Source organism: Cimex lectularius, unplaced genomic scaffold (genome assembly GCF_000648675.2).
Source record: "Cimex lectularius strain Harlan isolate CLEC.00 unplaced genomic scaffold, Clec_2.1 scaffold8, whole genome shotgun sequence".
Lineage (NCBI taxonomy): Eukaryota > Metazoa > Arthropoda > Insecta > Hemiptera > Cimicidae > Cimex > Cimex lectularius.
In genome coordinates, this window is record NW_019392656.1 from 3,624,241 (window position 1) to 3,641,097 (window position 16,857).

The 16,857-nt window shown below is 31.5% G+C and overlaps 1 protein-coding gene across 2 annotated transcripts; it reads left to right on the forward strand.

The window, feature by feature from the left end:
• Positions 1-339: 339 nt before the first annotated feature.
• Positions 340-16,084, forward strand: LOC106664485 (glycerol-3-phosphate dehydrogenase [NAD(+)], cytoplasmic). Of its 2 annotated transcripts, XR_001340191.2 has the most exons (10): positions 340-709; positions 778-958; positions 10,430-10,570; positions 10,665-10,806; positions 10,871-10,983; positions 11,102-11,332; positions 11,390-11,496; positions 11,552-11,644; positions 15,558-15,688; positions 15,853-16,078. XR_001340191.2 is itself a non-coding variant. In XM_014390230.2 (9 exons), the coding sequence occupies exons 1-9, from the start codon at positions 669-671 to the stop codon at positions 15,580-15,582; spliced, it is 1,074 nt and encodes a 357-aa protein (XP_014245716.1). In that variant the 5' UTR covers positions 340-668; the 3' UTR covers positions 15,583-16,084. The 2 variants fall into 2 exon arrangements, 1 of the variants encoding a protein (XP_014245716.1); XM_014390230.2 differs by having other exon boundaries at positions 15,558-16,084.
• Positions 16,085-16,857: the final 773 nt, after the last annotated feature.

The window sequence follows — 16,857 nt, forward strand, 5'->3', positions numbered from 1 at the left end:
ATATCATTTTATTGTAAATATTAGTTTACATTGTAAACTGTTACTTTTTATATTTTGTTCATTTAAATAAAGGGTATGGCTGCCCGTTAAATAAATAAAAATCAATGTTGTCATCCTGAAGCAATGGAATACTTCTGAGGAAGCTGAATTCCTATTGTTTTCCCTAATCGTTTAGAAAAGCGGGAGTATAGCGTACTTTGTATATTTCAGAAAGAATACATAGAAACTAATTATTAAAATTGATTTAAATGAGAAAAAAAATTACCTTTGTCACCGTTTGAGGTTTTCTTAATCCGGCCACACCGAGGCAACGCGATCGTTCGGCGTTTTTTAGATACCTAAATCTTATTTATTTTGTTTAGAAAAGAATGAATCCACATTATATTATTTTAGAAGGGTTTGTAATAAAAGAGAAGGTTTTAAAGTAGAGAATGCTAGTAGTATTTGAATCATGGTAGTGATGGAGGCGGGAATGGGCTTTTGCTTATCAACATGTGGACTTTACTCCCTCCCACCAACACACCAAACGTCCCTGATAACTCCCAAGAGTCAGAACTCAGAACTCAAGACCCGAAGCAACAACAGGCACTTTTTCCTTTGGAACGGGACGGCGAGTAGCGTGACTTTTTTGCTTCCAGCCCGAATTTCGCCACGAACAGCCCATCGACATGGCACCGAAAAAGATTTGCGTTATCGGCTCTGGAAACTGGTGGGTTCGTATGCAGCTTTTATTTGATGGGATGGGTTTTTTTGTTTCACGGAAGCTTTTCATCCCAGGGGATCCGCTATCGCGATGATCGTCGGCACAAACGCGATGAAGGCCCTCAACACGTTCAACCAGACGGTCAACATGTACGTCTACGAGGAAATAGTCGACGGACAGAAGCTGAGCGACATCATCAACAACGAACACGAAAACGTCAAGTACCTGCCAGGGAGGAAATTGCCAGCAAACGTTGTAAGTACAAAAAAAGTAACATATAGACTTCTGCGAAGAAAAAAGTTCAAGTTGATTCACACCATAAAAGCAATGATAAAATAAAAAAATTGTCAAATAATATATCAATAAAAAAGTGCAAGGATTCTCAAGATAAAAAATTTTGGTGCTCATTTTCAACAACTCAAATTTATTTTAACAACTAAAAAAATTCGCCCGTCTGAAAAGGCTTTTCGTTTTCTTAAAATCTCTTTCCAATTTGGGAACTGTGCAAAACAAGCTAAAAAAAAATAATAATACAGTACTCAAATAACACAAATTAAATAAAAAGTGCAAGTTTATTAAAAAAAAAAACTTCTGTACCAAGTTTTAAATAGTTTGGTAAAATTTTCCGGTCTGTAGTCGTTTTTTTCTCAGTTAAAAAAACACTTTCCACTTTGAGTAACTGAGCGGGAGTTAAATTTGTTTATCCACTTGTCTAAAATGTATTAATTAATTTTAAAAAACGAATTTATTATTTTAAAAAATGTATATTGCACACAACATAAATTTGTTACTCAGTTTTAAATAATTTCAATTTTTTTTAAATTCCAGTCGGTTTTCGTTTTTCTCACTTAAAAGCATTTTCCATTTTGAGTAATCGTGCAGAACGGGTTAAAGAATATTTATTCACACTCCTAAAGTTTATTACTTAATTTAAAGAAATAATTAATTAAAAAATTCCATATTGAATCAAACAACATAAATTCGGTACTCAGTTTTAAAGTTTCAATTTTTTTTAAATTACAGTCTCTTTTCGTTTTTACTTAAAAACATTTTCTATTTTGAGTAATCGTGAAGAACGAGTTAAAGAATGTATTAACTGTTCTAAAATTTATTGATTAGTTTGAAGAAATAATTAATTTAAAAATTCCATATTGAATCAAACAACATAAATTCGGTACTCAGTTTTAAAGTTTCGATTTTTTTTTAAATTCCAGTCTCTTTTCGTTTTTACTTAAAAGCATTTTCTATTTTGAGTAATCGTGCAGAACGAGTTAAAGAATGTATTAACTGTTCTAAAATTTATTGATTAGTTTGAAGAAATAATTAATTTAAAAATTCCATATTTAATCAAACAACATAAATTGGTACTCAGTTTTAAACAGTTTTTTTTGTTTAAATTTCCAGTCTGTTTTCGTTTTTGCTTAAAAGCATTTTCCATTTTGAGTAATCGTGCAGAACGAGTTACAGAATGTATATTCACTGTTCTAAAATGTATTAATTAGTTTAAAGAAATAATTAATTAAAACATTTTAAAATATGCCTGTCTGTAGAAATTTTTCTTATTAATAAATCGTTTCTAATCGTAGAAACTATGCATAACAGCATTTCAAAAAATGTTTATCCACTGCTAAAAGTATCAATTTAAAAAAAGTGCTATTTGATTCACACATTTCGATTCTGAAAACTTTTTTTAGCCATTTTTTAAAACAGTGTATAACATTTTAAGGTGGTAAGGATTCTAACATTTCAATGCATTTCCTCCCCAACAAATCATTTCATATATTTTCCTGTTGGGTGAATATATATAAAAAAACTTTTACTTTTTGGTAATTTTGATTCTATATATATTTAATTTGTTATACACGATTACTAGAAATAAATCGACTCCTGCTTCCAATAAAATGAAAGTTAAAAATTATAGATTTTCCATTGAAAAACAGATTTAGAAAACTCTCCTCTGGAAAAAGTGTTGATTGACATTCAATTTTATAAAGTTAAGCGATCGATTCTTCACAGAAATCCCTGATATTTGATCAATTTTTCTAATTATTATTGTTGAAATAAATGCCCTGGTTTTTTTCCTCTCTTTCAGACAGGAACTGATTTTATTTATCCCACAGAAAATTTCATTACGTTGTACATTCTGTAAAATCAATGCCTGAGCAAAACCGAATTACCCGTCTAAAAAACTATATTTAGTTGTTTTATATAAATTGATCAGGTTTAAAATGTTTTAATGCTGCTTTGTCGACAGGTACAACATAACAAATTATACTTATTAATAAACAAATATAAACATTTCCTGGAAATGCCAAGTTGGCATGGAGGCGTTTCAATTAGTAAGCAAACAAAATCTATTTTAAGTTGTAACATTCGTCGGAAATTACACTTGGATTTTATGCTGTAAAATCGCCAAATAAACCTTGAATTCCATGGATTTAGCGGAAATACGTATAAAATATGTTTTGAAGGTTTGATCCACATACCTAAAAAAATAAAAAACAAATCTAATGTCTAATCAATCTAATGAAATAGGGAAAGAAAGGTGGCTAAATACCTACCATAATCTTTTATTAACCCAACTGTGAAATAAATAATAACGTTTAATAATAATAATGATAATCCAAAAAAATAGTACGCCTGGGAAATTTCTAAACTAATTTGGTAAAAACTACGGATTTTCAGAAGTTGAATCATACTGATAGTCGATATGAATTTTGTTGATACAGAATTTAGAAAATAAGTGATTTGCTTGTAATAACGAGACCAGGGGGACTTGGACTATCGGGAATTATAAAAATAACAAAGGGTTTTTGAGTTGTTTTCAGGTTTCTTGTTGAATAAATAAAAACAAAATTTCAATTTTTTTATTTATTTATTCGTGTTTTTATGTTTATATTCTTATCTTTTCCCCCTATATTTAGTTATTGTAGTTTTTCTTCTTTACGTCCTTTACTTTTCACTTTACATTTCATTTTAAAATGGTATTAAAATGGATGAAATTTTGTTTTGTTGGTGTTATGATCTTGTTTCATTTTTCTCTAATTTTTAGTTATTGTACTTTTCTGTCTTTACATCGCTTACTAATTCATTGTCATTCAACATCCAACTATTTTATATTATTTTTTTACGAGTGTTCGCAACAGCAAAGAGGATGGGGGTTGCCGGTTTTTTGAAAAAAAAATTGTATTTCGTGTTAAAATGCAGGGCCACTGGATTCGATCCCGGGACCTTTGACTTACAGTGATGAGCGCCGTGTCAACGCCAACTATTTTTAAAACTGTCATACAATGGATCCAAATTTAGTTTTGTTGGTCTTATTTTTCGCTAATTAAGAAAAATAATCATAACTTGATAATTTTGTTATTCTTATTTTTCTTGAATACGTTGTTATTAAAAATGTTATTCAAACCTTTTCTTGCTGGTGGTCTTATTATCTTATTTTTCTATATATTAATTTAAAAAAATTAATTATCGTATCTTGATAATATTGTTATTCTTATTTTTCTTCAACAGGTTGTTATTAAATATGGAGTCAAACTTTTTCTTGCTGGTGGTCTTATTATCTTATTTTTCTATATATTAATTAAAAAAAATTAATTACCGTCCCTTGATAATATTGTTATTCTTATTTATCTTCAACAGGTTGTTATTAAATATGGAGTCAAACTTTTTCTTGCTGGTGGTCTTATTATCTTATTTTTCTATATATTAATTTAAAAAAAATTAATTAGCATATCTTGATAATATTGTTATTCTTATTTTTCTTCAATAGGTTGTTATTAAAAATGTATTCACACTTAGTTTTGTTGGCCTTATTATCTTATTTTTCGCTAATTAACAAAAAAATCATAACTGGATAATTTTGTTATTCTTATTTTTCTTCGTTAGGTTGTTATTGAAAATGAATATAAACTTTGTCTTGGTGGTCTTATCGTATTTTTCTTTAATTAAAAAAAAAACTTGTCATAACTTGATTGTATGAATTGATTTATGGCTTAAAATGACCAGCTTCATGGAACTCTCTTGCGTGTCTTATTGCCTTCTTATTTTTTCTAATTTTCAGTTTTTACATACTTTAGCAATTAATTTTCTTTAAAATTCAAACTATCTTTAAAATTTAGTACAATGGAACCGAACTTTTTCTTAATGTCCTGACTTATTTCAGGACCTACAATGGTCATCGTCCCCTCAGTTCTTTCCCTCTCTTTCTCGCGTTGTAATCCTTCTAATTTCCTTTAATGTTTCTTCAGCCAGTTTTTGTAACGGTAACCGACTGTTTTTTTTTTTTAATGCACAAATAACAAACACATACACAAACATAATAAATAAAAACGCACACTCCGGTTACCATTCACTGTACCCCAGAGTACTCGATGTTCCTCGTAGTAAATGGGGATGAGCACAACAATCGCGCTATAAATTGCATTCACAAACCAGTCTTCGTCCTCACTAACCCAGAGTACTCGATCTTCCGCGGGTTAATTAGAGATAGGCTTTTCCATTCGCGCTAATAAATTACATCACACACTACAATTTGTTCATACTACCCCAGAGTACTCGGTATTCCTCGGGATAATTGGTGATAAGCCCTTTCATTCAAGCTAATAAATTACTTAATTATTCAGAAATCGTGAGATGCGGTCTGGTGTGATGTAGGTTTCAGAAAAACATTTTCTTTATCATGCCAACGTTTCGATCTTTATTGAGATCATCTTCAGGGCTCAAAGTGTTTGTCTTCTGTGTAATTGTGCCATTCTTGCGTCGTGTTGAGAGTAATAAATATCGCTAATAAATTACATTCACACCATCTCAGTATTCGATATTCCTCGTTGCATTTAAGGATAAGCCCTCCATTCACGCTAATAAATTACATCATACACTACAATTTGTTCATACTACCCCAGAGTACTCGATATTCCTCGGGGTAATTGTGGATAAGCCTTTCACGCAAATATATTTCGTTTTTATCAATAACACATATCACATATATGAAAGAGCAAAGATATCTATTTTCAAGCAAATATTTTCATTCGATATCCAACTCTCTTTTTTCGCTTCTTTATTTTAATTTAATTTAATTTATTTATTTTTATTGTTTAAAAAAACAGCCCATTCGTATGCCAACTATTTTAAAAATGTTCAACGGAATCAAACTTGTTTTATTATCTTGTCTTATTTTTCTCTAATTTTTAGCTGTTCTAATTTTCATTTTTCGTTCACAATTGTTGTTTGTGAATTCTAAGTTTTATCATTTGTTTTTCCCTTTATTTTTATGTATTGAAGTTTTCATTATCATTCACGAGTTTATATATGCTATTTATATAGGTGCCATTGCCAAAGAGTTTTTATCGTAAATTAGAGGTGTGCATTGAGAAATTAAAACTCTTTAAATAAGGAATTTATTTCGTTATCTGTAATTTCCGTAGTGATAATGATTGATAACGTTTCTCTTTTTAATTCTTGATTGCATTGCCTCGCTGCTGTCAAGGACTGGTACGATTTGTTTTGTTGTTGACAGAATTAATTAGCCTAGGTCGTATGACGTCTAATTTCTTGTCTAATCTGGGTGGTTAACGGTTTGCGACCTCGCTTCAACTTTGACTTATATGTTTTATGCCTTTAGATATGATCAGACGCTACTCTCAAGTTATTTAACCAGATTTGTATCCCTTAAATTATGTTAACAAAATTATCTCTTACCATTTCTTAAATGTTAACGAGAAAATAGTCTACGAATCAGGGGCATTATCTTCCAATTGACTTCTTTAACTACCAGTGGGTTTAGATAACAATAAATCTATATGATTAATTAGAAAAGGTTAATTTAAACTCGTGTGACCTAGTTTTATCGAAATCTCAAACTATATGAGTGAAAGTTCCATGGCATTATATATATTTATTTCTTGGCCCTGAAATGGATTCATAATTTAATAAGCTGTAAGGAAAATTTTGTGCACGTGAGTAATGAAGAAAAATATGAAAGGTGCACAGATTTACATACTCTTAAACAGCCGTAAAGGCATTAAATGCCTTTCAATTCCAAACTTGACTGGGAGGCATTAATTGCCTAATGGCTCTCTAGGAAAAGACAACAAGATTAAAATGGGTTCCGGGACATGGTCGTATAGAATGAACAGGCTGACCAACTAGCCAAAGAAGCAGCATGCTCAACCATGGGACCCAGAACCATTGGTGGACCAGTGCTTAAGCTGAAACAGGAAAATTACTTGAGACAGAGAAACTTGAGCACCGGGAATGAGGCAAGCTAAAAGATTTATAAATAATCAAGAAGAATGACAAAGGAACTCCTCTCTCTCTCAGCAGGCAGGATTTGGGAAAAAATATAGTCCTATATACCGACCACTGCCCTCTTAACAAGCACCTAAAGATGGGTAAAGCAAAGACAGAAACATGACAGTCAGGACGAACCAGAGACATCGGCACATGTCTTTTGTGAATGTCGAGTATAAGCCTGGTTATGGTACTGCATTTCGGTAGGGCAATCCTCACACCAAAACAGGTGCGCGAAGTGGCACCGAGGAAAGTGCTTAGGCTTAAAGGAAAACGCGCATTTTCCTAAGTCGGAGAAAAGGATTTTTTAAATCCTTATTCAACCCCCCCCCCACCAAGCATAAAAAACCGTAAGGAATAAAATGCGTACATTAATTTTTAATTGGCATTTCTAGATTGTGAAAGGAAGGGCGATTTGATTATATGCATTTAGAACAGGTTTTGAACCTTGGATTAGGTTCGAAGGTGGAGTTCACATTTGCATTTTTTTACTTTGAATTGTCCTGTTATTTTTTTTTAGAAATCTAAACTTATAAGTCGTGTTTCAAGTTGTTATGAGATCAACTCTATTGGTCAACAACCTGGTATCCCAAAAAACAACTAGAACGTTTCATAATTCTTTCTCTGTAACACTATGGACACAAATGTTCTAATTATATTTTAAAAAATTTGTATTTTTTTAGTTTTAGTTAGTTTTTCACGTAGGATAGTTAGTTTATATTCTGCTGCAATCTGTCAGTCAAGTTTTAAGTCATTCACAACATCCTTTTGTTTCTTATTTTCTTTGTTGCTCTTATCCTTGGTAGGTGAGAACCATTTTGATTTTATTGTGATGTCATCTGAACACCATCTCTTTCGCATCATTTTGTTTACATTTCCGCCGATTCAGCCTGAATTTTCTATTGACAAAAGAAATGTTGACACATGACAAAATATCGGATTCTTTGTATACAAAAATAGAAATGTCCTTGTTTCCATTTTTTCTGGTTGTGTGTATTACTCATTGGTAGAACCCGGATTTATATACACTAAATTCGATCTTCATTGAGATCATCTTCAGGGCTCAAAGTGTTTGTTTTCCGTGTAGATGTGTCATTCTTGTGTGTCGTGTTAAGAGTGCCACAATATACTTACATATGCAAATTTAATATTTTTCAAATATGCAAAAATATGTAGAATAAAATTTGAATCACCGTACCATATATGTATGATTCGGATTATGTGACTACCGTGGTCATAAGTGTTAGTACAAAGAATATGCAACAGTATAAAACTGCAGGCTCTATTCTTTAGTCATTAGCTTAACACAGAATGATGAAACAAATTCAACGTGAAATTTAAATTATAAACATCGTGCTTTTCTAAACTAACGCTACAACTCAAAGAAAAATTGCCCGTTAAAAATAGATTGATTTCATTGACATTTCATTAATCATTAAGCTGATGGCGAAAGTATCGGAAAGCCTCCTAGCAACCGATGTGAAACAAAAGAAAAGGCACCATCAAAAGAATAACATAAGCTGCTTTATTCCCCATGTCAGCCTTGACTTTATGACAAAGGAAGGAACGTTTAAATAGAAATATTTGTCAATAGATAATGGCCCGAAGGACAATATGTGTAGACCAGTCCAGAAATTATGTCGGCCGGAGGAAGCAAAACTAATTTACTCGAGAAAGGCCGTTTTGAAACGATATTTACCATCGAAAGTACTCGACAAACCAATTTCTACAACTCTACAAACAGTTTTCACCACATTTTCCAAATATTTTTCTTATGTTTTTGTACAAATAGAAATTCATTTAATGAAAGAACTATTCCTGCATATTTTTCTGACTAAATAACGGCACGGGCCTTTAAAAAAAGCCGAACAGGAAGCAAAGATTATCGGTTTTCTTGTATTGATTCATTGTATATTTGTTTCCTTAAAGTTTTTCTTGCAGTAAAACGAACTAATAATTTAATTATATTTTGTAGATTTATTCGTGGTTCTTATTTATTAAACACCTATTGCCTATACCTATACCTATTAAACAAGCAAAAATAATAATAGTTAGCAATTACCTTAGGGTGATGTTCGTGTATTTTGGCAGACAAAAACAATTAGGACTGTCAAGACAAAATAGTCGGTAACGACCCTACTACAAAAATAACGTTACTAGGACATTTTTCTGCTGTTTTATTTGAAAATAACTTAAATTACAAATTTATTGATTATTATCAGAAATACAAGGTCTAATGCGAAAAACTTGTTGACATTTATTATTAAGTGTTCAATTAAGTACACTGACGCCAAATTGGGCGAGGCTGTCTTGTCTTACTTGTTGGCGTGGTTTAAAAGTTTATTTAATTTTTTTTTTCAACTATCAAATAATTGCAGTTTTTATCCCTTAGCACCAAAACAGGAAGCAGAATTAAAGAATCGTTTGACTCTTAGGTTCTCTTATACAATGTATGCCTGGTTGTACAACCGTTTCTACAAATTTACTTTCTAGAATGTTTATTTTCTTTGTTAACACTTGGTTGTATAAAAAAATTAGACTGTCGGACGAGGCAGTTAGTTGTCTCAAATAGTTAAACGAAGGGTATCAAGGAGTGAAGTTTGCAAAAGCTTGGGAACTGACTGAAGTGTTCAGTACTCCTTCACATGCGACTCGTCCACCTAGGTAGGCACAAGTGTTGCTCACGTCATCCTCACTGGTTGACTCAACTCAAAAGGCACAACTCAGCATTCGTCCTTCATTATCTATTTGAATTAACTGAGTTCACCATAGAAAACGTTGTCATTGCAAGTTTCAATGCGGAACAGTTTAATGAGTATATTAGAATTGGCCTTGCGATATGGGACATGAAGTGTGAGGAGTACCACGACAAAATTAAAAAGTGTAAGCTTAGTGGGAATCGGCATGGTAGAAGTAGTGAGAAGGCTTTTTTGACTGGGTTTCCTCTTTTTTTTTCTTTTTTGCAGAAGAGTATTAAGTGTTCCTTCTTCCTCGGGATCTAACATCATACTGACCACTTGTTGGAAGGAGATGTTGATTCCACAAGTTGCCTAGGGTGAAGAAAACAGAGCTGGTCTCTTCCAAATCATAGGACTGTGAGAAGGACTCACTGTTCATTTCATTTTTATGATAAAAATTTATCAGTTGCCAACAATTTTCTCAGCAAATTCCTTCAGTTATCAACACGAGTAAATTAGCCACTAAGACCTTTTAGTTTAGATAATCAGCTTATCGTTAAATTTGTTTTATCTCAGCATAATACCAAAAATTTACTCGAGTTTTGGAATTTAAATTAACATAATAATACAATATTCAACATACTAATCAATTTATTTACACACGTGTTGATTCAAACCATCACTTACCAATATTTTAATTGCTATTGGGCACCATCATACTTGCATTTTTTTAAATTAATTAATTTTTTCCTAGGTTGCAGTACCCTCACTTGAAAATGCTGCAATGGATGCTGACATTCTCATCTTTGTGATTCCACATCAATATGTTAAAACAATATGCACGTGTTTGAGTGGACTAGTCAAGCCGACAACAATCGCCATCTCCCTGATAAAGGTTAGTCGAGAGAAAGAGAGGGCGAGAAAAATTGAAGATTTCTCCTTTTATTGTTTGTACACCGGTTACATGGTGAATATTGGGATTTTTCCAGGGATTTGAAAAGACTGAATCGGGCAGTATCGAGCTCATTTCACACTTAATACACGATATGCTCAAAATAGAAGTGTGTGTACTGATGGGGGCAAACCTAGCAAATGAAGTCGCAGACGGGCAGTTCTGCGAGACAACCATTGGTGTGAATTAGTTGCATTCTTTATATCTAATTGTTCACGGTGTGTTACATGAAATTTTATTTAGGCTGCAAGAACAGAAAATACAATGGAATGTTAAAAGAACTTTTCGAAACACCATTCTTCAGAGTTAGCATTGTCGATGATGCTGAGACAGTTGAAATTTGCGGTGCCTTGAAAGTAAGTACCATTTAATTAATGCTGTATTAACATTTTATCTAAAAGAAATATACTCACAATTTAAAATAAACTTATTATTAAAGATATCCATTTTGATACTGTTCTTTTTTTAATTTAGAACATCGTTGCTTGCGCTGCTGGGTTTTGCGATGGATTGCTACTAGGAGACAATACAAAGGCTGCAATCATTAGACTGGGTCTTATGGAAATGATCAGCTTTGTCAACTTGTTCCACTCGACCTCGCGCCTTTCAACGTTCTTTGAAAGCTGTGGTATTGCTGATCTTGTCACCACTTGTTACGGTGGGCGTAACAGGAGGATTGCCGAGGCTTTTGTCAAATCAGCGAAAGTGAGTATAATATAAGTTACCAGCTATAATTTGAATGCTAAGCTGTAATTTATTCAGCCCCTGGCGGTTTTGGAACGAGACATGCTGAATGGGCAAAAGTTGCAAGGGCCAATCACTGCAGAAGAGGTCAACGTGTTCCTCAAATATAAAAATGCTGAGGAAAGGTAAATTTTATAATACAAAAAGTCAAACGTACAATGTTAATATAAATTTGTTTAGGTTCCCACTTTTCACAACCGTTCACAAGATCTGCATAGGTACCATCAAGGCAGAAAAACTTGTTGACTCCCTTAGAGACCACCCTGTTCACCAGTAAGTGTTATCTGCAGTGGCAGGAATTTGAGTATACCATTTTGTGCCAATTTTTCTCTCCTCTTTTTACTATATATTGATTTAGTACCATTTATTAGTTAAAACTGTTTAGTGGTCTTGTATAATGTAGAATATTAGTTATTAAATTGTAGTTGTATCTCTATTTTCTTCCTTAAGTTGTTCAGTCAATTGGTGATCAGACTTGTTTAACTAGTCTGACCTTCAATATTAGGTATATTTCTGTTTAATTTTTTGTTTGTTCTATATTATTTATGCTCTGTTGGTTTGGTTTTAAACATTTGTTTTTATTTTATTTACGGTGATATTGCTCTGGTATAAGCCTAGCACTGGTTTGTGAAATGCTGCATGTAATTTTTATTTTATTTTCTCCTTGCTTGAAACCAATTAGATTTTATAATCCTCATCTAATAAACTGTTACCATGAAAAATTGAAAATACTAAACATCCAACTTGTTTATATTGTTAGTTTTATAATTATTTTTGTCACTTAGAAACCCAAAATCAAAACAAATAATAAACTTATTTTGAATGCTTTCAGCTTTTATTTTAACTTATTATTTTGCACCTTTTTTCATGCTTCCTTTCAAGCTCTCCACATTAATTTTTTACATTTCATACAAAGAATAGTATTTTATAAGGTCAAATGTTTGACCGTAAAGGTCTTTGAAGGTATTGGCTTATCACTTTTTATCTAATATGATACTATTCTTTTCAATGCAACTTTTTTGGCTCCAGTGCATTTATTTTATTTTTAAACTAATCTGTTAATAATTTACTTGTTTGTATTTTTCCTTCAGGTAAGTTTTTTTTTTTTTCAAATATAAATTAACAATGTTATTATGTGACCACTTGATTACATTTTTATATTCCTTCATCTGTAAATTTTTAATCATAAATACTTCAATTTGAAAAGTTTTTGCAATAAAAAATGAAAATACATACAAATCAATGAACCTAAATCATTGTTCAATATGTAGCTTGATCAAAACCGATCACCCTGGCTTGTCTTTCCAGAGGCATTGAGATATTTGGCTATGTTCAGTGTTATTTTGTAACTCTCCTGCTTTCTGTAAAGTGCTTTTTATAAGTGTCTTGACTGAAGATAAAATACTACAAAAAAGATAAAAAGCACTTGACAGACAAAACCAGTATGAATAGGTAATAAGAATGAACGAACAATAATTTTATCACCTCACAGATCTTTCGTGATTGTTCTTGTCTTTTTAAACCTAAAGAAAACTGTGAAATCGATATAAATTACCAGGTTACCAGAAGAGTTCATGCTGGTTTGAAGGGTTTTATTAATTTGTCACAATTACAGTTTAGAAATATTCAGGGAAATAGTCTATAACCTTCTTCTGAGTTCCTGGCCTAGTTAAGTCCTTATAAAAGTTTGGGTCCAAGAATTTTAAATTCAGCTCTTTTTCAGCCGTTGGCCATTATCAAACTCTTGATTGCGCATATGATTGTCCATTTAAAGGTGAAAATCAGTTGGAGCCAGAAATGGACAGTACAGAGGGTGTGGAACGACTTCCCAAACCAAGTTCATTATCACCTTTATTGTTCTGGTTGTGTGAAGTCTCACTTTGTCCTGGTGGAAAATTCCACCTTTTCATTTAAGTGGATTTTTGTGGTGATGATCTGGCCATGTGGCATCGTATTTTTACATTGCCTGCCAAACTCCACCAAACACAAAGCATCAGCTTTTGTTGGTGGATATGCGATTTTTGCATCATTGGGACAGGATGACTGTACAGGATCCATTTTCTGTCGCATATGGCAATCCAACAAGTTTGATAGCTTCCCTCAATTCGCATCATTTAAGGAAGGTCTACCGGCCTTCAATCCCCTCATTCCCAAAAGCAAACTTTTGAAACCACTTTTAGGTACTCCGCTCACTTATTATTTCTTCTCTGAATTTTACGAATTGCCTTGGTCTCCATAGTGCTGAGGATAAATTCGTATCTAATAAGCACACATGAATGGCTGGTTTTGAAGCCATGAGAAGAAAAAAATATTTTATAATTTACTGTGAAGATACTTTTTCTTTATAAACTGACGCATTGTCTTCTTCGTATCACATGATGTAAACCCCTAATCCTCGTATGTAAATAGAAATGTTTATTAACAAATGAATCACCGCACAAACTTTCTGGCCACCTGATATTTTCTTTATGTAAATAAATGATTTATACAGAATCATTTGGAATGATGACGAATGTTAAAATAATAAACAACTTTAAAACTTTTGTGAAGTGCTATACATAGATAAACTAACTATTCAAAACCTATGCAAATATAAGAAAAAATGGATTGTTATAGAAATTCACATATTTTGAAACAAATATATAGTCAATGGTGTGAACCTCTAGCTTGGTCATTTCCATTTATCATGGTAAGAAATGTTCTTTCATTTTGGACCTTTAGTTGTTGGTTGATGTTGCTTGGCCAGTTGAGTTTTTTTTATATGACTTGTTTATGGATGTGTCCTTGAAGACATATTTCTGTAAAATGAGAAGCCTCACAGTCTTCACAATTTTACCACACACAAAATATTATCAAAATTTTGCAGTTTAGACAATTTTCTTAGGGGTTTTAGTGACGGTTTTAATAGTGAAAATTAAAAAAAAAAAAAAGCTTTAAGCTTGTAACAGTTCAGTGTTTGCTTGTGAAATTCAGCTTTTAAAAGGACAGGATTGATAAAACAGCACACAGGCCAACCACTGGAGGTGAAATAATGCAGAAATGCGTTCAGACTAGCCAAAATGGGCAAACCTGGATGACAAGTGACAATCAAGTTACAAATGAACAATGAAATAATTAAACCATTAAAATTTCATCTAATGTCAGACTAATAGACTAAATAATACATTATACAATTAGCTTAGGAGTGAGAACAGGCCCTGGCTAAAAATGCTTAAAACAAAGTCCAGATGGATTGACCTTCAGATAGACTTTACACAGACAAGAGTCTAACAGACTGGTCAATCAATAAAACTTTATAAAATTAAAACATGGGATGGAAAAACATAATAATTATACGTTAAAATAATATTTTTAAAGTAAATAAATAATTAATTACAAGAAAACTTCAATAAGTGGTGAATATGTAATAGATCTTAGAAAAAATGAAATATATTTGAAAAATAAATTTATGTTTAATAGTCATAATTGACCATACGAATTATTTCAGTTAATTATTTTTTTATGTAAGGTCTTGGTTGACATGAAAAAGTTAGTGTCACGAGCGGGATTCGAACCCATGACCTTCGGCTCATTACACCGCTGCTCTAACAATTGGGCTATCGTGATCTCAGATACCAATCACTCCAGAAATTTTACCCAAAATTTAAATATAATCTTTATTATAATATAATCTTTATTAAACTGATGAAACATCTAAAATATCTTTAAAAAATCGAAAAAGTAGTTGTTTTAACCTGATTTTAGATTTTCAGCTGGAGTGTGGAGGTGTTAGTTGCTAGTTTGAATGTTGATGTATTCCATTATTTCTATTAGATCTCAGTTACCCATCACTCCAGAAATTGTACCAAAAATAAGTCACAATAGCTCATTGAGTGGTTAGAGCAGCAGCATATTGAATCAAAGGTCGAGGGTTCGAATCCTGCTCATGACACTTTTTCATCTCGACTAAAACCTTATATAAAAAGAATAATTAATTGACATTTTATATAAGGTTGAGTTTAATTTTGCATAATTTTTCCAATATTTATGTGCTCTTAACATATATTATTTCAATTATAAACTTTTATTTAATTGATGATGACAAAGATAAAAAATGACACACAAGCTATTGTATACTTTATTATTGTAATGACTAATTACACATGTTTACGTTTGCATCATTTCATTAATTTTTCTTGTTTGTTAGGCTTGGCTTGAAAAGCAATTTGTAAGCCTGGATTTGACCTCCAACTTGCAAACACCAAAGAGGTAGAGCGTGCGAGTTATTAACAAGCTGAAAATGAAGTTGTACCGTTCCTGAATCATAGGAACCAAAAGGTACTAGGTAGAAGACATTGTAAAACTTGTTGTTCGGTTAAGGCGAACTTAAAAAGAAAACAAGCATCTATGTTTAAAATTACTACAATTAATGTTAAGAATTGTGATTGTAAATTGTACATTAGGTTTGTAGTTAGTGGTCATAATGTAATTTGTTCTTTTAGGAAAGTGCCATCAAAACAAGAAGAAAATATAATAAAAATTGTAAGACTAAGAAAAATGTTTTATCATATTGTTTTCAATTAGATGTTAGTACTTTAGTTAGACCTGATCTAAGTCTATCTTGCTTCTTCAATATGACTTTTACAGAAAAGTTTATCACTTATACAATAACAAATGTGTATATTACATGTACTGAGAAAATCTGCTATATTAGCATTCTGATTTTTAAAAAATTTGAAGTTTAAATATAAGGATCAAAGATAAAAAAATATACTCTTCAATTACATCTAAATTTTAATTATTTGTACATTTTAAATTGTGCCGTTTGAGTTTTGCTAGTTATTAATGTTAATACTTGTGAGATTGTGATTACTTGCTGGTGTAGGTAGAAATTAAAGACTGGCTAGAACAATCATACTTTTTTTTGTCAAGGTTGAAGTATTTTTGTTGTGGAACTCCATCATAGGACTATTGCTGGAACTAAATACATTTTTCCTCTATTTTACCTATTATCATAGTTTTGAAAGATTAGTTTTACATTTTATTATTTTGATTAGAGATTATATATAAATCAGCTTTAAAAACACAATGAATTTTATTTGTTCGTTAATATATTAATGCATTTATTTTTTAATTTCATAAGTGTTTATGATTTATTGTTTAAAAAATGTTGTTTTCATGTTTTATTTAGAAAAGAAGTTATCTGCCCACAATTTTTATTATGCATATTATTATTTTTCTTTTTTGCTAAAAAAATATATAAAAATTGTGGGAAGACAAATTTGTTTTTAATGTGGCTCCAACCTCATGACTCACCACATTCATAATTTTCATGTTTATCTAGGCTTTTCAATTGTTGTGTATAATTAAGGTGAAGATTGATTTCAGACATTCTCTCCAGATGGTTCTTCAATATATTCAGTATGTTTAAAATAAGAAAAATTGTTCTTACAAGAGAAAAAATATGAATCTGGTACGAACCAACAAAATCATCAATCTCATATTAA